General features: G+C 41.1%; 1 protein-coding gene across 4 annotated transcripts in view; it reads left to right on the top strand.

Moving 5' to 3' along the window:
- The window catches only part of RNF130 (ring finger protein 130), a 49,554-nt gene extending 27,090 nt beyond the window's left edge, over positions 1–22,464 (top strand). The window contains exons 4-9 of one of the 4 annotated variants that reach the window (XM_063413252.1): positions 653–724; positions 2,547–2,629; positions 9,183–9,279; positions 11,031–11,235; positions 13,240–13,333; positions 16,126–16,315. In XM_063413252.1, the coding sequence (XP_063269322.1) occupies positions 653–724; positions 2,547–2,629; positions 9,183–9,279; positions 11,031–11,235; positions 13,240–13,333; positions 16,126–16,141 (567 nt within the window). In that variant the 3' untranslated portion in view covers positions 16,142–16,315. Of the gene's footprint in view, positions 1–652; positions 725–2,546; positions 2,630–9,182; positions 9,280–11,030; positions 11,236–13,239; positions 13,334–16,125; positions 16,316–22,321 lie in introns of those variants that run through there. The other 3 variants (XM_063413254.1, XM_063413253.1, XM_063413255.1) reach the window with 3 other exon arrangements.

Here is a 22,464-nt window from a genome sequence, read left to right as displayed (position 1 = left end):
AACAGCATAAACAGCAAAAAAATAATTTAGCCTCTGCATTCAGATTGAGGTTATCTTCAAGCCAGTATTAATTTCAGCTTTATTTAAGTCTGTATTGGCTTGTTTGGATTTCGTGACCCATCTTTTTTTTTACATGAGATCCTGGTGGTTTTGGGTAATAGCAAGAGAGAAACTAGGTTACACTGGGAGGATCTTTTGCATCTCAGAATAAGATCAGCCTGCTCAGAGGGGAAATACAAAAATAATTCAGGCATGAGAAGTAGCAGTATATTACAGCACACTGAATAAAAACCAATATGAGCAGAATATAATGGAAATCATTGGGAGGGGACATTGCTTCAGCTTTTGTCCTGCAGCTTGGGTTTGATTAGTTTTGCACATCAATGTTGATTGACTTCTGTGGACTCCTATACAGTCCATGAGTTTTATACCCATGCTTGTGGAGAGCATTTGAGGATTCAACTGTTGGCTGTTTTTCCTCCTCGACTAATTTCTGTGCCTTGCTGTGTTTGCATTTTGTCTTATGTGTTGGCCTGCTGCCATAGTGTGTATTGCAATGGTATTATTGAGTCCAAATAAGTCATTATAAAGGACACTAATGAAGCTTGTTTATCAGAGTTAATTTGTGTTCTCTTCTTTGTCACTTTATTAGCGTCGTCTTGGAGATGCTGCCAAGAAAGCCATTGGTAAATTGACAACAAGGACAGTAAAGAAGGGTGATAAGGTATAATAATAAGATTTCAACATGATAAGGTTGAGCATCATGTTTAATTTTTCTCTGGGAAACAGTCTCAGTTTTTTCTTTCCATTTCTGATTTATGACTTTGCCTTCCTTGTTGGAGGCTTACTTTGTCCTGTGGCACAATATTTTGTGTAACTGTTAGTATTGATGGGTGCTGTAATTCTGTATATTTCAAAGAAGTTTTTCTTGCTTAAATACTATTTGCACTCCATCTGGCAACTGTGACTGAGGGTGGTTTTGTGTGCTGGCTGACTGGGAGGGTGTCCTGGCATGAGTACATAGGGCTGGCATTGTTTATGTTGAATTCTAAAGCTTAGAGCCTTATCATATGTAAGTTCTGTAAAGGAAAAATAAATTTAAAAGACAGGTAATTGAAGATAATCTCTTAAGTAAAATATGACTATTCAGTAAGTTAAGAGGGAGCATAAAGAGGTACTTCAGTCAAAGTTACTCCAAGAATATTTCTTGCTAGTATGCAGACTAAAATATATGATGTGTTATGTCCTAAGCTTTTTCTACTTTTGTGAGCAATATTGCTTTATTTTTGATTCTAAAAGGAAAAAGTAGTCATTTAATCTTCCTTATTTTTTAGCTTTAATTTTCAAAAGGCAGGGGCATTCTTGCTATGATTTGATTTTTAAAATATTATTTCTTAGGGCCTTTTTATTGTGATTCCTTTTTTCTTTCTTACCAACACTATCAGCAGTGGGAGATTAGGAAGTGATAGGAAAATTTGCTTCCAGAGAGAAGGCAAAGAAAATGTCTTTCTGTTCTTCCTGCCTCCCTATGTAGTTCTTTTTCAAAACAGCCCACTGCACTAAACCTTTTCTGGAATTGAAAAACATATAAATTAGAGGAACCTTTCCATGTAAAACGATGCTGTTGTCTTGACAGCATAAAATCAGAACTGGCAAGTGCTATGTAGGTTGCAGTACAGACAGCATGAGGTGCATGTGCAGGTGAACAGAGTGAGAAAAACATTTTCTTCCTCAGAGGAGCCATCAGCATTCCCTGTGCAGCCCTGGCTGGTGCTGACCAGGAGTGGCTGTGGCCTTGCTCTGGTCCCTGTCTTGGTGTCTGACTTGTAGCTGGTTGTCATCAAAAAGAATAATGAAGTTGAACTAAGAGAAGGCACAACCTGTTTTGTGTCAGAGGCCCAAACATTTTAAATATGTATAGTTGATGCCATATCTGTATATAAATGAAGTCCCCCCCCTTTTTCATTTGGAATTTTAAAATATATTTTAAAATACAATTTTAACAAATGGTAACTTCTGGGAAACAGAAAAGAGAGGGGCTGGTCAACCAGTGATCCTCATATTCATGTCTCAATAAGAATGATGATAATTCTGTAAGTAAGCAGCAGATACAAATATGGAATTAGTCTGCATTAAGTAAAATGTGTTTGTTCTGGCTGTAAGAAGCAGCCCTAGAATTCTTATTCTGTCAAAACAAACAAACAAACAAACCTGAATAAAATCAAAATGTTAGCTCTTAAAGCTGTAAGTAAAGAAATCTAGGAAAATCTCCACTATATTTGATAATGATTTCACTGAACATTAGAATAATCTTAGGCGTTAGCTTATGTATCAAATGATGATTTACCCTCTCCAAGAAAGGGGAGTTTTGCATGTATGAGATTCTTTTCTTGCTTAAGTCATGTTGGAATATAATAATCCAGTCATTGGGTTTACAGCTTAGTAACAGCCCCTTGACACGGTGTAGTTCGTGTACTAGTCACAGCTACGTTGACATTTGTCATAGCCTCAACTCTTGACTTGAATTCTCATTCTATTCATTTTAGGAAACAGACCCAGACTTTGATCATTGTGCTGTCTGCATTGAGAGTTACAAGCAGAACGATGTTGTTCGTATTTTGCCGTGCAAGTAAGACAATAAAGTTGATTTGTTTGGAAACTGTTCTCTTTTGGTGCTCTTTTGCTTCTTTTCATGTAATAGGTGCATTGTAATTCACAAATGCATTTGTTGGATGTTTCCAGTCCTAATAACAGCCACTCTGTTTTAGATTATGGTGCCAGAAGGTGTGAAGGTGGGTGCTGGCACTGTTAGGACAATGAAGATTAAACAGAATTACATTAAAGATATTGGCAATGGAACTATTGAGATTGCAGTGATGTGGAGGGGTGCTGGTTTAAGGACCAAGTGTTGGGCAGACTTCAGTATAGTGAGCCTGGTACAGCTGCAGCATTCTCCACTGTAGATGTGCAATAACTGGGTGCTGGTTTTTGAAACTGTAGGGAATGGAAATGCAGTCTTTGCAACCTTCATACCTCCTGATATTAGTCAGCCACTGTGCTGTCATCTGTCTTTGGTCTCTTCAGTGCAGTGTGATCTTGGCTTGTGCCTGAAGATTTGTACTTGCTGGTGATTCTGCATTGCTGCTCAAAATGTAACAACTTCCTCCCCCTTTTATAGCATTGTGTTGACATTTACAGGTTTCTAGTTTGCTTCCATTCCAGTTCCATTCTTGAGTTGTCTGGGGACATTTTCTCTTTGAGAGATGCTTTTAAATACTTTTCCACCTGGTGGTGGATTTTGATGAATCATACATTTTGGTAGCATTAAGCATTACCAAGGACATCTTTTCCTTGTGTTCTGATATGCAAAGCTTTCTCCTCATCTCCAGGCACAAAATCCATTAAATTAGGTTGTAGATATGCAGCAACATTCAGTAACTTGGCTTGTGCTTGGTACATAAATGGTTCTGCGTGATACTCTGGAAGCAGAAAAGTCATGTTGGAGTAAATCTCCAGTCAGGCATCAGCAGCTTATAAGAGCTCATTGCTGGTCTTCTAAATCCTGTAGGCCATTCTGAATAGCTTGAATATCTTCTAATGTGCAGGATATTTCCATTATCATAAAAGGAAAGCAGTATTATTTTATATCTTACTGATCAAAATATGTGTGCATTATACTACTGAAGCCAAAAATCTAATTCAGTTTACTGTTCTCTGTGTTCCTTACCTCTTGGACAGCAGGAAACAATGACCTGTTGTAGATCTCAGTGTTGTTTAGCTAAAATACCCTACAACTGATCATTTAGAAACTCTTATTAAAATATTCAGGAATAGAAGCACTTCTATTGTAAAGATTTGGGAGCTTTTGGTCATTGGATGTGTGTGCATTTCATTTTTACAATTTGGTAATTTTTACTCAAAGTTGATGTCCTCTTGCCCTGAAAAATATACTCCTAAGTGTAAAATACAGATTTCAGAATTCCATCATGCATTGCAACCTCAGGTGAAACTTGTATAGGTGAATTAAGCCCTGCTCTTTTGATATGTCCTGCAGAAGGCTTTTCAGAAATTAGAGGAGGAACTTCTGGAAACTGCACACCAGTTTTGGACCACTGAGATGATTGTTTTGTAAACTGCCTCTTAGGAAAGCTTCTCTTGGGTAGTTCTACTGTGAGGCTCAAGGACATGGAATGAAAGGTCACAAGTCCCACTCTCTGTGCCTTTCTCTTGATATTGAACAAAGGGCAGGAGGAGGTCCTTGCCAGTGAGGAGAGAATGAGTCTTCCCTGATAGGAAACCAGCTCTTCCCACTGAGCACAAGGCAGAGTTGGGATTAAAAGCCAGCTTCCTTAAACAACTGCCCTTGTATGAGCACTGGATATGTTGCTGATATCCACAGATACAATACGGACCATTTAAACAAGGTGATAATTTACTTTTTTAAAAAGTCCTTTTTCTTCAGAGACCTTTGTTGAGCCGCAGTCCTGCAGACAGGAAGCTCTGGGCTCTCAGGGATAGTTACAGCTGTTTGGGAAGCTGCCTGCAGGTGCACCTGGCTGCCACCTCAGCACAACCTGCCCCGGTGCAGTTTCCCATGTAAAGGAGAGATCAAAGCTCTTGTGTAGATCATTTTCTGTTCTGTTTTTCACAAGAATGTAAGGTCAGCAAAGGCTCAGGTTACATTCCTGCCAAAGGCTGTATGATAACTTTTATGTTCGCTTTTTGCTTTTTTACAGCTCACATTTCATTTGCTGCAGCCCAACTTTTAAGTTGAGTGCAAAACCATCTAGGCTAGACACAAACAGTGAGATGGATGCTTTCCACAAGACATTTTTATATTTGCAGATGAAAAGCCAACTAGTACCTTCAAAGATGGACCCAGTAAATTTCAGATTCCATGTGAGATTTTTCAGTCTTCAGTACCTGAGTTGCTTCTCCCCAAATCTTGTTATGGAGGTTTAACTTTTTTTCTACTTCCTCATTTTTCAACCTTCCATTTTAGTGCAGCATGCAATGTTAGTTTAAAAAAAAAAGAACAGACCAGCACATAGACAATAAAGCAAAGCCTACAAGAAAGTTTCTAAGCCAGATGAGAAAATAAATTGCAAGAAAACCACGGAGAAAATTACTTGACCAAGAGGAAGCAAATAAAAGGCTAGAAGTTCTTCTTACTGTGCTTGTTGGGAAAGCTGTAATCATTAGACATTAGGAATCACTGACATGTGACATCTTTGCTGCTTTCATCAATTTAGAAGTAGCCTTTCCTTTTAGTAGCACAGTTGTTCTCTGCAGTTAAGTGAGGTCTTTCACACTGTTCTTCAGCAGAGGAATTTGGTCTGGGCAAACACACAGCAGGCAAAATCTGCCAGCAGCTGAGCAAGCTGCACCTAAAATTCTGTATGAAACACCACATTTGTGAGGTAAAGTCTTGTGGCGTGCAGGAAATTGTGGACAATTTTAAAATAAACTAAAGCGAAAATGATAGAAATTCAACTGCATTGTTTGCAGTAGTTCATTTTGTGCTTCAGAGAGAGATGGTCAATACCAGCAGCCTATGGACATACCTCTAGCTTCAGTGCACAGAGGGACAAGCAGCCATATTTTTTATGCTTCCAAGCTTGAGGAATGTGTCTTTTGTGAATGTCATTATGTAAGTGACAAGTAAGTAGAGGAAGCAAATGTCAAAGGGATCCAAGCAAAAGACACACCTCATGGACAATTTTCCTTATTCAGATAAATTTATTCTAGCATCACACAGTTGCATCTAGAGGCTGAACAGGCACTAGGTGAAAAGTGAAGAGTGGGTAGTGTGATGGTTTAGTGAGAGATAAGGGAAGGGGAGAGCAAATGACATCTTAGAGAAGAGCAGAAAATGACATTGGAAAGGGCATAAAGATAGCCCAGGAAGGAAGGAATTAACTAGGTAGGAAAAGAATTAAAAGAGTAGTTAATACTATAAAATAAATGGCTTTTGAGCAAAAGTCTTAATTCCTGTCCTGGGCAGCAAGGAGGAAAACTACAAAAGTGACTAAACCAGATATTCATGTTTGGTTCTGTGCTTCTGCAAATATCTGCCTTTTTATTTTTAAGACCAAATTAACATAGAGTCTTGTTGGCATCCTTTCTGCTCCCTGCAGTGCCTTGGACCCCAGGGCCAGGAAAGCAGCTGCCTCTAGCAGTAGCCAAAGATCCTGCTTTGCAGCAGCAAAGGTCCCTTTGGTGGCATGCTGCACTGAGAGCAGGGAAGGGTAGTGAGCTTTAGGGAAACAGCACTCGTAAATCATTCAACCCTTCTCCTTTTGTGATGTGTGAATTTGGAGGCCAAATTCACCACCACACCACCAAAAGAGATTCCCAACTCACTTTCTCTCCTGCAAAGTGCTGCAAAGAAGCCCTATTGTACAAGAGTTGGTGTTACAGTGTTTATTACCAGCTGGAGGGCAACTGGGCTGGTTGTGCTGACAGAGTGGAAAAATACCTGCAGGTCACCTGCCTGGAGCTGTGCCCGCATGGGAGGCTCTGTCAGTGCTGCCAGCCTGGCTGCCGGCCCCGCTTCCTGCAGCCCCGGGCTGGGGACAGCAGGGGCTGTGTCACACCCGGCGTGTGGCTCCTGAGGGAGCGTCACCAGTGGCGTGACCAAGAGCACCTCACTAGGAACTCGTCACGTTTATGGCCTCGGAATACCAATGACAGAAATAGGAAGATGGAGGAGGTTTATGAGAGCAGAAATTGCAAGGGCTTACTTTGTCAGGGTGAGGTTTTAAAATAATTCTTCTTTGCTGTTGTCACTGCTGTATAACTGCTTTTTAACTCTTGCAAACAGAGTAATGCAGAGTCTGAGCTACAATGATGCTATCAACAAACTTTTTAAGAGGTAGAGAAACTGTAAGTAGTAGGCAGAGCCATACTTTCTAAATCCATAACCTTTGGAGAACCACACTTCTTTGAAACACATTAGTAAACATCCTTGAAGATTTAGGAACTAAAAGCAAAGAATTAGGAGGTCACAAAAACAATTGGACTGTGTATATAAATATATCGAAGTGCTAATGCCTTTTTAAAATATCTCATAATATTTAGTGGATGCATGTTGGCATCAGTCGCCTGCTTCACTTGATCTGAGTGCTTCTATAGCACTGATGAGCCAGTAATGATATAATAAAGCTGTTTTCATACTTCTGCAGAGTCTTGATGTCTGCTCTTGCCCAAAATACTAGATTTTCATGTTTGTTCTACTTTAAAAAAACAGACTCCAGAGACTTAAAAGAAAACATAAGCAAATAAAAGTCATAATTTGCCTAACATAGAAGAATAGCATCTCTGTATGTTTCAGAATATTTCAAACCATTATATATCACCCAGTTTCTAAACACTGTTTCCTGTAATTTTGTGAGTAATAAAAGGGATGCATTAAGACTTAATAATAGTAGAAGTGAGTCTATTTTGGATGTTTGAACAGAAGGCACTGTACATACCCTGTTTTGTGTGATTGCCATCTTGCTAGAGGACACAGGCCAGCCAAGTGACTAACTGAGGTTCTTTAAGTTTCTGTTCCTGCATTATCTGGGATAGAGATAAGCAAAATCCTTTTGCTGCCTGCCCATCTTCTGTTGACTATTTTACACCCTAATGCTGCATCTTTAGTTACTACAGGTAGGACATACAGCTGTAGCTGCCTAGAACTTCTTTGTGTTGATATTCTCTAGTCCCTCCATCAGCCTGAGCAGACATAGACAATAATTATATACTGTCTTTTGCTATGTTTAACAGTTTCAGGATGCCTTTCAGTTGCTTTCCTGAGATGTAAAAGAGAATTAACTGGTAGCATGCCTCATTTGGTCTCTGATTTTAAAATCCAAAGGGATAGGGAGCAAAGAACTCACAGATTCCATTATGAGATTTGTGAGGCACGGAGAACAAGGGTAACCTGAGCAAGGAGGGGACAGAGAGTATCTCAGCTTTATGCTGCCTTGGGGGCACGCGTGGCGACCTCTTCCAGACCCTGCTGATGCCTCAAATAGATGGCAAGACCTGCTTGTGCTGCCCCTGCCCCTTTCCCTGCTGGCTCCAGAGCACAGCTCTTGGCTGACTAAGCAGCCCTTGTAATTGCTGATCTTTGTCATGATCACCAGTCTGTCGTGTTTGGGTGTGCCTGCTCTTACTGGCTTCTTGCTCTGCAGTCAGCACCACTGGAAATGAAGGATCATAGCTCTTATCATAGGAATTATCATAGGCAGTTACTCAGACTGGGTTATTATGAGTATTTGCTAAAGCTATATTGGATAGACAGTCTTGTGATACCTATTCCTGCCTTGAATATGCCCTGAAAAGTTCTTTGCCTTTTGAAAAGCTAAGAGGATGTTTCCTTTACTTCCTTGAATTTATATACCTTGTTTTGGTCTCTGCATAGTCCTTCCTTGTTATACTGGTTTATATCAATCCCAACACTTGTATTCGTGTATGTGACTAAGATTTTGATTGCAGTGTAGGAGGCAATTCAGACTGTTGCCTATTGCAGAGTTCCCTGCTGTGCAAGTATCAGCCCAATTTGCCTTTCCATCTCTGAAAGCCCAGTTTGCCTCTCCTTTTATTTTTATGGCAGCTGTATGATGATGGACATGTTTTTCTTCTTGATATCAAGAAATACTGGTGGCAGAGAATGCCTTCTTTTTACATCAATGTGATAATTATAAAAGCCTTTTCAAAGTCAAACAGGAGTGTGTTTGGGTTGATTCCACTGACTTGTGAACAGAATTGACAGCTGCTAGATACGTGCTCTTCTTACCAGGTTTATGGTCAGAGTCTGTATCAAAATTGAGACAGACTGTAGACAAGGTTATGGTGGAATTGATATTACCTTGGTTCTTTTATCTTACATCTACTACTCATATCCACAATAAAAGGGGGAAGGGGTGAGGGGGGGGGACAAAAATGTGTTTCAAGTGTTTCCTCCTAATTGAACTATTCATAAAGGGTGACAACAACAAGCAATATTTTTAAATTTATTTTTGTAATTACTGCAATTAGCAGTATTAGTAATTAGTATTGCAGAACACTGGCAGTTCTAAGAATTGCATGTATTTTAAAATAAATAAAAGCAACTATCCAAAAGTTTAAGTCGTTTTCATGGTATAAAATAGAATTGTTTGCAAACTTTTTATGTGCCTTCTCTGTTTTTCTAGGCACGTGTTCCACAAAGTCTGTGTGGATCCATGGCTCAGTGAGCATTGTACATGTCCAATGTGTAAACTGAACATTTTGAAGGCACTGGGAATTGTGGTAAGTTGCTGGGTTGTGAACTCTTCTTCCTTCCATGTCTGAGACCCAGAATAGGAAGAATAATTGTAGGGGAGAGAGGGTGAAGTGTGTTCCAGTACTCTTACTCAGAAAATATTTGGGTATTTTTACTATTTTTTTGGTGCTGATTTTTTGCTTTTCCTTTTTTCCCTGGTTGATAGTTGAGAATATATTGTTACATTTGGATTTATGAAAATTATCTACTGAAAGTATGCTAGATTCTCTGTAATCTTCATTTTTCTCAAGTCCTTTGAACTCTTCCTTGTTAAATTGACTCTCTGAATCTCTTGTTCTTGTGGTTTCCTGTAGGCAGTCCTAAATTTGCATATTAAAAGCTCTGCTCTAGCCAAGGCCAGTGAATTTTCCTCCAGCAGCTCGAGTCTTCTGGGATCCCCAAGGACTGCTTTCATTGACCAGTTCACAAAGGGATAACAGTGAAACCCCAAAGCAGATTTTTTAATCTTTCCTGTATGAGGAAAAAATTACAAAGTGGGAGCGATGCTCTTTTCAGAGTAAGATAAAAGCATATGGAGAGACTGTCTAAAGTGGCTTTTGATTGAAGACAGTGAGAATAATCAGATCACCATTTTTAGCTGTGTCAGTTGCAAATTTCCACATTTCTTAAGAAATAGTAGCAGATATTTTCTGGATCACCTGTTTTTGCAATTAACAACATCCCTGGGTTTTTAGAAGACGATACAGAATTCAGAGTTTGTCATGGTTGTGGTAAACCATACAGGCACAGGCTATGATACAAGTGTACTTGAATCCCTTCCTTGTATATCAGTCCTTTCTTCCTTCTCCTCTTCAAGAGGTAGAAGTTATTCATTCATGCATTTCTCTCCTGCGTGACCTCAGCACAGCCACAGCAGGTGAAAGAGTCACAGAATCACAGAATAATGAGGTTGGAAGAGACCTCTAAGATCATCAAGTCCAACCTATGCCTTAACACCTCAACTAGACTATAGCACTAAGTGCCATGTCCAGTCTTTTTTTAAACACTTCCAGAGATGGTGACTCCACCACCTCCCTGGGAAGACTATTCCAGTGCTTTATTACTCTTTCAGTGAAAAATTTTTTCCTAATATCTAACCTGTACCTTCCCTGATGTAGCTTGAGACTGTGTCCCCTTGTTCTGTCAGTTGCTGCCCGGTGGAAGAGACCGACCCCCACCTGTCTGCAACCTCCCTTCAGGAAGTTGTAGAGAGCAATAAGGTCACCTCTAAGCCTCCTCTTCTCCAGGCTAAACAACCCCAGCTCCTTCAAACGTTCCTCATAGGGCTTGTGTTCCAAGCCCCTCACCAGCTTTGTTGCCCTCCTCTGGACACGCTCAAGCATCTCAATATCCTTCCTAGACTGAGGGGCCCGGAACTGGACACAGCACTCAAGATGTGGCCTCACCAGCGCCGAGTACAGGGGAAGAATGACCTCCCTGCTCCTGCTGGTCACACAATTCCTAATGCAGGCCAGGATGCCATTGGCCTTCTTGGCCACCAAGGCACATTGCTGGCTCATATCCAACCGGCTGTCGACCAGCACCCCCAGGTCCCTTTCCTCCTGAACACTGTCCAGCCACACTGTCCCCAGCCTGTAACGCTGTAGGGGATTTTTGTGGCCAAAATGTAGAACTCGACACTTAGACTTACAAGTGCGTGTGTGTGGTTTCCTTCAGTGTAGGGCGTGCTAGCTGTAGTGGAACACTCCCCAGTGTAACAGGAGCTGTGTTTCCCCAGCCCAGCGTGCCGTGCACAGATAACGTCGCCTTCGACATGGAGCGGCTGACGCGGGGGCAGCCGCCCAGCCGGCGCTCGGCGCTCGGCGACTTCGGCACCGACAGCTCGCTCAGCCTGGAGCCGCTGCGCACCTCGGGCATGTCACCCCTGCCACAGGACGGCGAGCTGACACCGCGCTCGGGGGAGATCAACATCGCAGTGACAAGTGAGTGCCCTGCGCCTTCCGTGGGGTGTGTGTGTCCCTCTGTGCTGCAGGGCCCTGGTGATGGATGTCCCTGCAGGGACAGAGGTGACCTCAGTGTCTCTACTAGAGGCATATGTTCCTTATTGGAACCGATAACTGGAGGTATGACAGTGCCAACACTTCCATTATTAATGGTATATCCATTTAGATCCGCATGCAAAGAACCCCGGGTGAGCTGAAATGGCACCAAAATAACCTTCCTGTATTTGGTAACCAGCACAAGGAGCTGGATTGCCAAAACTGTTATTTATCCCTTCAGAATACTTTACATGCAATAATTTATACAAATAAAAACATTTTAACTGATAGCTATTTCTGCAGACATTTTTTCCCCTGAGAACATTGCTACTGGGATTCTGACGTCACTTAGCAGGTGTTTTTCTCTTAAAAAATTTGTGAATTAAAGAAGCATTTGATGTACCAACATTTGAGTATTGTCCAAGTGTTTTATAACATCAGAAAACTGTTCCTGCACTGCTTGACAGCTCTTATCCATAAGAGCTGCATGGAAAATTTCCACTTACTGGAATTTACCTAGGGTTTTTAATGTAAATAGCACTATAATAAATACAGTATGTGTGGAATTGCATCTGTTTTCCATATGCTCTACAGTCTCAACTTGATGCATGAATGGTTGTTTTTCTGGCTGAATTGCAAAAATAGAACCCATGCGGTACAACAGTCTCATTTTCTCCTTGTATTTTGTTTATGTGCATCTCCAATCTAAATTTTGAACTTAGTGACACTGGTTGTCACTGATATATGTATACAAGGCAGTGAAACCAATGCAGTTCATTAGAGTGTTTCTTTAGGTGCTGTAGCAAAGTAAATGTCTCATGAAAAAAAAACCCCAAAACTCCTGGAAAACATACTCCATGTCTAGAAATGTCCTGATCTGAGATGGGAAAATCCACATACAAAATCTGGATTTTCCACAAAGCCAATAAGTCACTTTGCCATCCAGTGTTCAGCCTCTGGCTCCCCTTGCACTCAGTTGTGTTGAACAAGAACAGATCTGTTGCTGTGCTGCTTTTTGTCATGGGTGGGAAAACTGCAGTTTTCACTTTTTACCAATGGCCTTTGCAGAAGGTGTTTTTTTTACTGTCTGTTCCCAGCTGTAGTGCTGCTTGTGCACAGATGGGATGCCAGAGTGAAACAAGGAATAGCCACCAACAGTTCATTCTGACAATATTTATAAAGTAAAGCTTTAGAAAGGGCTCTTGAATTGTTTGTATTTTATGGATGATGCATTCTTTGATGCATGAGAGTTAAACCAAAAACTGCATTCAACAACAGTGTTTGTATTCTGAACTGTTACTGTATGCCAGGTTGATCCTGGGGAGAATTTTAAATAGTGAACATTCTTTAATAGACTTCTTTATATTACTTTTTATTTAAAATGTGTGTGTGTCTGCCCTAGTATTGAAATAATTTTTCCGTGGGTATATCTGTCTATTAAGTAGAAAACTATAGTAATGTTTTACTGCTGAGCAATGTATCCTGATTTTTGTTGGGTTTTAAATAACATAGATTCAGGAGGGAGGGGGTAAAGACACGGTTGAAATGTGACAGTACTTTGGGTGTGCTTATGTGAAAGAGCTGCATCTCACCAAACCTAACCCAACCTGACAGTCGTCTTTCTGACTTGGGGGTGGACAGAGTTTTCATTACATTTTCCCTTGATCCTGCATTTCACTTTACATTGTTAAGTAACTTTTCTTTATCACTAACCCTTGGGCTCAGCCAGGAAATACTGTTTGTGCCATGCTTTTTTTCTGCACCTCTCTCCACTTCTTCTTTGCTAGCCTTCTCCCGTCAGTAACTCTGTGGCTTAACCTCCTTCTGCTTCACCTCCTGGGGCCAGTCATGGCTTAGAAGCCTCTTGCCTTCCGCCAGTGGTGTTTGAGGGAAATATTGGCATCGCTTTCTCCCACGAGTGATTTCCTCCCTTTCCTTTGTCAACAGAAGAATGGTTTATTATTGCCAGTTTTGGCCTCCTCAGTGCCCTTACACTCTGCTACATGATCATCAAAGCCACAGCTAGCTTGAATGCTAATGAGTAAGTAAATATTCAGATGTTTCTGTGCATTTCTGGTGGGTGTGTGTCTTGGACAACATTGGGAATAAATACCAACAGAAGGGGGAATGTGTTGTTTTCAAGGAATCAAATTAATTTCCTGCTTTTCTCCAAACATGAGTGTCTCTGTTAACAGCAGGTTTTCATGTAAAGTCCCTCAATTTATATTTAGCTGGGTTATCTGAGGAAATCTCTTTACTAAGTGGAGACATGAAAAGGGGAAACAGAGAATATTTATAGTTAGATTTTTGATCCATGTTCTAGGTAAACATGGGATTTCTGCCATTAAATTCCTATGTTCAAAATTCACCTGCCAGAGCCAAAACTTACTACCAGCAGTTACCTTTGACAGTTTTCACTTCAATTTTATAGTCAAATTTCAGATTAAAAAAACGCAATGCTGTATTCCTAGTTGGCACACTTTTCAGCTAAGGGGGGAAAAAAGGTGTTTAAATAGAAAATAACCTTTTTCCTCTTAGGTGAGGAGAGATGAAAGCAATGAATGCAGTACTATTTCTTCTTTCTTAAATGAAGGGATGCTTGCTTCCATGCTTTCTTAACCTGTATGGAAACCTCCAGCCTCCCTTCAGGCAGGCTGGACAAGAAATTACCCTAGCAGATGACTTTCAGTCTTTTTTTTTTATAATTCTGTGTGTGGGCAAGTATAAATCTATTCTGTAGATCTATTAGCTAGGTACATCTAGTTATTTTCATGTGGGTGTACAGACTGTCTGGGCTCAGGACATATGTTTAATCTTAATTTAATTATTTATTTGTGAAGGCAAAGTGTCAATGTCCTTCTTTGTCTCTGAACATCTTGACACAGCTGAGTTTCCATTAAAGTGCTGATCTCTCTACCAGAAGTGGGGTGAGAGCCAAAGAAATGCAGCTGGGAAATGCAACTTTATAAACATTTTCTTTGGATTTTTTTTTTTCTTTGAGATAAGAGAAGGGGTTTGGATGATTTTTTTTTTTTAATTGCTATTTGGAAAGTATAAGGTGTCCTCAATAAGATGGAAACATGCCTAATAGCCTCCAGTCTAAAATTTTAGGCAATCTCAAGATAATGATTTTCAGGAGGGTCCCTAATAATCGTCATCAGGGATTTTTGATTACCACTAATTTGCAAATCTTCCTCCTCTTTTCATATGCTGATTCCAAAAGGGCTTCATGAAGAAAACTTTTAGAATTCCAAATAGCCCTACCAAATCTACTGATTTTTTTTTATTTTTCCATTTGTCAAAATCTTGAAGTTGCAGCCATCAATCTGCACCTTGGTGACATAGCTGCAGCTGAACACAGTTCATCTTTAGTCCACCTAGAAAAATAGCTTGGGAAAGCATGGGGCAAGACGAGCTGCAGAACAGGAATGTCTGCATTGCTGGGCATGTGCACATCATTGGGAAGGAGGAGGAGCTGGAGCCCATGAAATCTCATCCAGATGTGGGCACTGATAGCAGCTGCATTTCTGCCTTGCCTTGCAACTCTTGTATTTGTTGCTCAGTGGGATCTGGGACTGTTTTTACTGCAGTGACAAGCTGCTGCATATTGGCAGGGACTTTGAGCCTCCAGCGAAGTGTTTCCACAGTGATGTTCCCTCAGTACAAACAAAGGGTGTGCTGATACAAGAGCACCTTTTCTGAGTGATAGGAATTGAAATGCAAGCACCTCGAGTGTGTACTTGAGACAGATGAGAAAACTCACAACCCAGAAACCAGAGCTTCAAAAATCATTTATTTGGATAACTTTGGTTCTTGGCTGTGGCCTTTAACCTCAGCAGCTCTTCATCTGAATCCTTTGGGATTTGAGCAGCCTCCACAAGTGCTGCTGGGTTCCACTACTCATTTTAGACACTTTAAAATGACACTAATGCTAAGATTTGTTGTTTCACTGACACCTCCCCAGTGCCAGAGAATTTCCTGTGCTGAATATCATGCCAGATAAATAGCAGCTCCTTCTCATTGCTTTTTCTATTAAATAGCATACCTGCTTTTTATGCTGCTCTCCATGTAAAAAGCAATGCTGGCATGCCCTGCCTTTCCTAAGGTAGTGTTTCAAGATGAATCTGAGGAGGTTTTCTTATTGAAAAACAACAGTAGCAAGAATGAGGCCATGTAATGTGCTGATGCAAGTAAAAGACTTCTAATTCTGGTTTAAAACTCACCAAAAAACATATCCTGTACCTTTTTTTTTTTTTGCTATATCCTTTCCACAGCTTAAATATAGTTATTTAGAGCAATAGTCCTGGAGTTGTGAGTATATACATATTTAGCTATGTATATGTATGTTTGTGTGTATATATGAATACACACACATGCATTTTTAAAATGTTGTGATAAAAGTAAACATTGTCTAAGTGATAAAATAAGGAACCTGCTGCTTTCTCTTGGTCTCAAAATACCCTTGCAGTACTAGTATAAAAAGTTTTAGGCAGTGTTTGAAAGGAACAGAAGCAGCACAGTTTGCCTTGCTTCCTAGGGAACAATCAGAAATTACTGTGTAAGTGTGGGTTTAAACCCAAAAAGTCCAAATAATGGATAGCACTACATAGAGAAAGTTTTCAGTAGCAGATGGGGTATGCTCAAATGCTTAGAAGTGCTCAGACCTCTGGTTGTCCTGTAGGAAGGATGTGACAAATACAGATGTCTCCTAATGCTCTGGCTTTGTATAATTAGTCATTTTTTACAAATTTACTTTTACAGGATATATTTTTTTAGTACTGGCAGTATTAACTTTAACATAAATATTTTGTTCCTTTTTTTTCTGCCCTGCAGAGCAGAATGCTATTGAAGAAACGCTTTCCGGCCGATTGCCTTGGAGAGAGACACCTATTTTTATGCATCATTTATCGATCATGCAGCACAAGCAATTATTTAGTACATTCTATTTTTTCATAAAATTTGCTGATGCCAAAGCTTTGTATTAAAGAAAAAGTGAAGAAATAAAAAAACTTTAATTATGACATTTTACTCTGTGAGAATTTCATTTATCTTGGGCTTTCTGTGTTAGTACTCAAGTCTGAGAGCATTTTGTAAATTTTACAAGGTGCTTGATTTCCTTTGAATGATTTAATCTTTGCAGATCTCTATTATTCTCCATTCATTTGGGACACAGGCTAAGTAGTGAAAATCTCATGCAGTGCCCTTGTTATGATGCCACTCAAGTGACTTAACTGCCACTCAAGTGACTAAAAAGTGATGTTAGCAATCATTTCATATCAACTTCTTAGGGAGAAAAGCTGGGTCAAGCTGTCAATTGTGCTATAATGGATTTACCTTGACTCCAGCTGTGAATTAATTTGAGGAACATTTTCTCAGTTTCTTTTCCTGTAACACTCCCAGTTGCCCTGGGAGCACTGCAGTATGATTTTTGCTTTGAGGCCAGACATTGCTGGAGATTTGCAATGCTGTTGTCTAAAAAATCATAAACCTTTTCTTTTACTTTCACCCTACCCTCCTTTTGATAAAAGTGAAGCTGCTCTAAGCCACTTCTTCCTTCCTAATAACAAGTGAAAATGCAGCATTTCCCTCACTGCCAGGTGTGAAGCCTCCTTTCATATCAGTGGCAGGGGTCAATTTTCATTCACGTTCAGATCATGGAAGATTGATAACGCTCTCTAATGTAGAAACTCTGTGCAAGCATGTCCTTTCTTGCCACGGCTTCTGTACTGGTGAGGAGACAGAGGGAAAACATCTCCCCTCGCTGTCCTCACTCGGCTGTTTCATGCAAGTTATGCAAGCCCTGTGTGAGTAATTTCACAACAGTCAGTTAAAACACACAGGCCTGAGATGAAGCCAAATGCTAACGCTTGACTTAACGAGATGGGTAAATGAAAGTAACAAGTTGGGAAGGAAAAGTAATTGACAGAAGTTAAAAACTGTTCTATGTTAGGTTGTTTTTGTTGTTCTCGGATCAAGATGTAGAAAGTGAATGCTTTCTAATTTAATTAAATGAACAGAGAGAAGCAATTTTGCTGTAAGATTTAATTTTTTTATGTACTGGGAACTAGAGGCTTTAATTTAATTTTATTTTTATGTATAGGCACTTTTAGAATTTAGGAACACAGCCAGATGCTACATTAAAATAGTTTCTTAATTCTTATTTGTCCATCAGGCTTCAGCTGAGAAGGCAGCTTTTATAACAGACAGTGAAGAATGTGATAGCTTCAGTGCATTTAATAGAATTCTTCTTCAATGTCCTTGTGAAATTCTGAAAGAAATATGGAAACAAATCAATAGAGCAGTAAGTGCATTTTGAAAGACTGGAAAACCCCATTGGACTTACTCATGAGAAGAAAAAAACCCTCAAACATTCTGTGTTTGAGGTACAGCATGTGTCAACTGCGTGTTGTTGCCAAAAATGGAGGAATGTGGTTAGAGCATGATTTAGGGAACAAGCTATGATACATGTTTTTTTCACTCATCTCTCAACAGCAGTAGCAAAACTGATAAGTTTGTGCTTGTCTCCTGAAACAAAATTCCCTAAGTGCTGTTTAATGCTGTTGGGCAGGGACTGTGTGAGCAGTGCAGTGACCCAGATGCAAAAGGCACCATAATAGTTCCAGTTCATGTTTCTTCTCCAGAACAGCAGCAGAAGGAGAAGTTGAGTGATATTTGGAACAAAAGGGTTGACAAGACTTTTCTGTGCATTTCCCTCTTTGGAGAATTTAAATAACTCAGCATCATCTTTTCTAGTTTTTGTTTTGAGGCTCTAATAAGTGTCTCTACAAAGTGTTAATAATGATACAACTTTTGATAGGTTACTTAGAGGTCAAGCAGTCAGTGCATGTTTATCTGTTAATGAAATGAAACTCTTTTTTTTTTTTTTCTGCTCTGGATTGACAGAAGGAAATCCCTTAAGTTTTCCATAGAATCACAGAACCACTTAGGTTGGAAAAGCCCTCTAAGATTATCAAGTCCAACCATTAACTGCCACTGCCACTGCCAAGCCCACCACTAAACTATGTCCCCAAGTGCCACCTCTGTGTCTTTTGAATACCTTGATCCAGCCTATCCAGATCGGTCTGTGGAGCCTTCCTGCCCTCCAGAAGATCAACCCAACTTGGTGTTGGCTGCAAACTGGCTGAGGGTGCACTCAATCCCCTCATGCAGATCATTGATGAAGACGTTAAGCAGGGCTGGCCCCAGTTCTAAGCCCTGTGGATGTACTTCCATTCCCATCTCTCTGGGCTGAGCCAGTTCCTAACCCATGTATGGTGCACCTGTCCAAGCCATGGGCAGCCAGTTCCCAAGAGAGTGCTGTGGGACATGGTGTCAAACTCCACCAAAGTACAGGCACACACATCCACAGCCTTTCCTTCATCCGCTAAGTGGGTCACCTTGTCACAGAAGACCAGGTTGGTCAAGAGGACCTGCTTTTCCTAAACCCACACTGGCTGGGTCTGACCCCCTGCTTATCCTGGATGTGCCATGTGATGGCACTAAAATGATCTGTTCCTGGGCATTCCCTGGCACTGAGGTCAGGCTGACAGGCCTGCAATTGCCCAGACCCTCCTTCCAGCCCTTTTTTTAGCTGGATGTCACATTTGCTGGCCTCCAGTCAGCTGGGTCCTCCCCAAGCATCTGGGACTGCTGGTAAATCATGGGAAGTGGCTCTGAGTGCCACAGGGCTACCCCAGTGAGTCTCCTTGCTTGCCTGTCCCTCCTGAAGAGTTTTCAGGCATCTGTTGCAGCACTCCAGTTGTGCCAGTCATCCCACCCTGTCTGCACAATGGTAACCATGTCTTTCTGGGTCTTCTGAGGAAGCACATCCCTGCTTTACAGGGCTGTAAATCAACAGCCAGCAAGGAGTACAAAACTCTGGCCTGCCCCAGCCTTGCTCAAACTTGACCTCTTCATCTGAAAGAGCCATGTGAGGTGTGACTGTTCATGCATATCAGAAGTAGTTGCTTTAAAGTCTTCCTGCTAAGCTGGCTTTGAGGAAAGGGTACTTTATCAAATATTTCCACTCTGTTGTTCCTTAACTGAGAGGGTGTATAAAACATATTAAGATAGGCAGTGCTCTGGTCAGATTTCCATAATAAGAAGTCTTTGTTGGAGGAGCTGTGGAAGGGCCTGCAGCTTGTGGCAGAGGATGGCCCTGATTAATGACTAAGGGCATTAAGATGCTTTAAGATGGAAAGGGAACACCAGGTGATACTTAATCCTGGTGCCACCTGCAGGGCTGTGTCTCTTGAGTTTTTTGCCTTGGTGTTGTCCTTGCTTTGGTAGCATCCTATGGTAAGTATAAAGATCAATTCCAGGGTGGTATGTTTATTTTCATTCAATATACACTCAATGCAAGTTATCTGAAAAGTTCTTTTAAATCATATAATGAAGAATGGTGGCAGAGAGCTGGGAAGAATTCATTTTCATCTATTAAAACTGCATGCAGCCTTCCAATTTGTTTTCTGTACCTAAGGGATAAATCTTCATCTTTCTTGGTAAGTGGAAAATAGGAAGAACAGATTTGTAAGCTGAATTTGGAACTGCGGATGTTTGTACTTGTCCTTAAAATACATTTATTCAGTAAATTTATCAGCTGGACCGATGCCACATTTTTAAACCCACAGTAGCAATTTTCTGCACTAAGAGGAGCATGGCTGGGTCACTGTGCCCTGCTGCTCCAGCCATAAGCTGTGGGCAATGCTCCTGACCTGGTTAATGGAGCACCTGAAGATTGACTGGTGGAAAACACTGAGCAGAGCTGAACTCTCAGCTCTGGGCTGGCTGCACTGGATGGGAGAGGAGACACTTATGGAAAGAGTGAACGATGTGTCTCAAAAGTGGTATGAGAGCCAAGAGATGTCTATCTGGATGGAAACATGCAGCCTCCCTGGAAGTGGGTGGCTTAAATTTCCTTTGCTGAGAAGGACAAAAACATCACAGTAAAGAATTTTAGAGGTGTTGGATATACACTGCCTATTTCCAGATTAATACAAAATACTTGTTGTCAGATGACCTATTTGATTTGCCTGTTGATTATATCTCTCCCTCCAACCTGCTGGAGTGGAAGTCTGGGTGCACACAGAGGAAATGACAGCCTGGGCTGTCTGCTTCCTTATCCCATGTTTGATTTCTGTGTAATAAAAACAAAAGCAGCACCAAGCTGTTAGAATCCCTTTGGTTTGTTATAGCCTTGGTTGTGTGTAACATTGCAGCAGGTGGAGGAAGGGGAGATGCAATATCCAATATTCATGGCTTACTTCATCTGCAAAATGGGAGTCGCTCATCAAAAAGTGAATGATCCTGACCCATAACACAGTCTTGAAATCAGTTTTATCTGGTGTAATTTCAAAGCAGGTTCAAGGGTTGGGGTTTTTTTTGCTTGAATCATAGAATCATTAAGGTTGGAAAAGACCTCTAAGGTCATTGAGAGCAGCTGTTGGAGACAGATCATGATAATCTGGAAGGTACAATTCCAGCTTTATGTTTCCTTAAACACTCTACCTTTATTTATTTATTTGCTTTTATTTTAAGCACACCCCAATTTTAGAAACCTGTAAATCTGGGGGACAGTTCAGATCCAGAGAATGAATGTTCATCATTCCCCACCAACTGCTTCTGGAAGTATATTCCAAGGCAGCCCAGTTCCATGTACCTGGATACATACTCCTGGCAGAGCCAACAATCCAATCCTGTGCAGTGTAACCACTATTTTCACTCTTCTTTCAGTAAACTACAAGAGCAAAAATTAATTTGCTTATGACAGCTTCCCATTCTCCCTGCAAATGGTGGAGTGACTGTGTGCACTGACTTTTGCTTGTGAAAGAGCAGGAGTTACATTGCCCAGCTCCATTTTCCTGCTGGACACTTGTTAGCAAGGATTTGACCTGGCCACACAAAGTCTGTATCTTTTGGGTGGTGGAAAAGGAGAAAAGGGGTATTGGAGCGGAATTCTTTTCTTACATCTTCTAGAAGGTCTTCATTTCAGAATGAGATAGGCTGCGCTCAAAATTTGGCAAAGAAAGGGGGATTTATGCAGATAAAATCTGCCAGGGCTAAAACTACAATTCCCTAATCATCTTGCTTCACTGATGCCTGAAACTGGAGGCACCTTAGTTTGTTGAATACCTTTTTGATGAACTTGGAAGCTTCTCAGTTGCCTCCAGTTTGGCTCATGTAGCTCCTGGAGTATTTTAATCTAAGCAGCCTTGCTCCCAGCTAATCCCCCCTGGGACTGAGAAACCAAGTAATGAAGCGTTTTGGCCAAGGGCCTGATCTGATGATAGATGCTTTCAGAGAGAATCATTTGTACAGCAGGAGGGATCCTTGCAAAAACATCTGTGGATTCAGAGAGCCACAGGAATGCCAGGCCACCGAGGAAAAATATGGATTTCCACTCTCCAGTTTATCAACAGCCAAGTGGTGCTTGTTTCAAGTATTGCCAGTGTTGGAAAAGAGTCTCCTTGGTTATGTGTAAGGAAATCCATAGGTGGCTGTTTCTAGATGGTGACTCATGTGGATGGAGTTTACTGAGCTCTGGAGGAGGTCAGGCTTTCAGAGGCATCGGTGGGATGATCCCCAGGGAACCCCTCCCTCTGCCTGCTGATTCTTTTTGAGCCTGAGCTGAAGCTCTTTGTGCTGTTGCAGGGCACAGTGCTTTGGTGCTGACCAGAGATTTCAGGGTCTTCAGAGCACATCCCTGCTTTACAAGGCTGTAAATCAACAGCCAGCAAGGAGTGCAAAACTCTGGCCTGCCCCAGCCTTGCTCAGACTTGACCTCTTTTATCTGAAAGAGCCATTTGAGGTGTGACTGTTCATGCATATGGAAAGCAGTTGCTTCAAATTGGCAGGGGAGCACAGGAACAGAGGTGAAATGTTTCATTTATTGTTACTGGTTTGTGTTGAAGGGTGGCTGTTTTTCCATGTGTATTGTGTGTGCATCCAGCACACAGGTACAAGGATGCTTTACTCAGTTCTTTCATTGTTCATGTGTGTTGCTAATGAGGTTTTGTTCTACCTCTTGCAGGCGGTCACTTCTTCCATCGTAACTCTCTGTCCCCTCGAAGCCTGGTCTACGAGAGCGAGTTCTCAACCATCGAGCCCGCCTTGGACATGTACGACGAGAACAAAACCTGAAAGGAATCCATGCTCCTTCCTGGCCCTTTTTCT

This window comes from Prinia subflava, chromosome 16, assembly GCF_021018805.1.
Source record: "Prinia subflava isolate CZ2003 ecotype Zambia chromosome 16, Cam_Psub_1.2, whole genome shotgun sequence".
In the NCBI taxonomy this organism is placed as follows: Eukaryota; Metazoa; Chordata; class Aves; order Passeriformes; family Cisticolidae; genus Prinia; species Prinia subflava.
The sequence above is the reverse complement of the archived record's forward strand: the minus strand, read 5'-3'. Positions and strand labels throughout refer to the sequence as shown.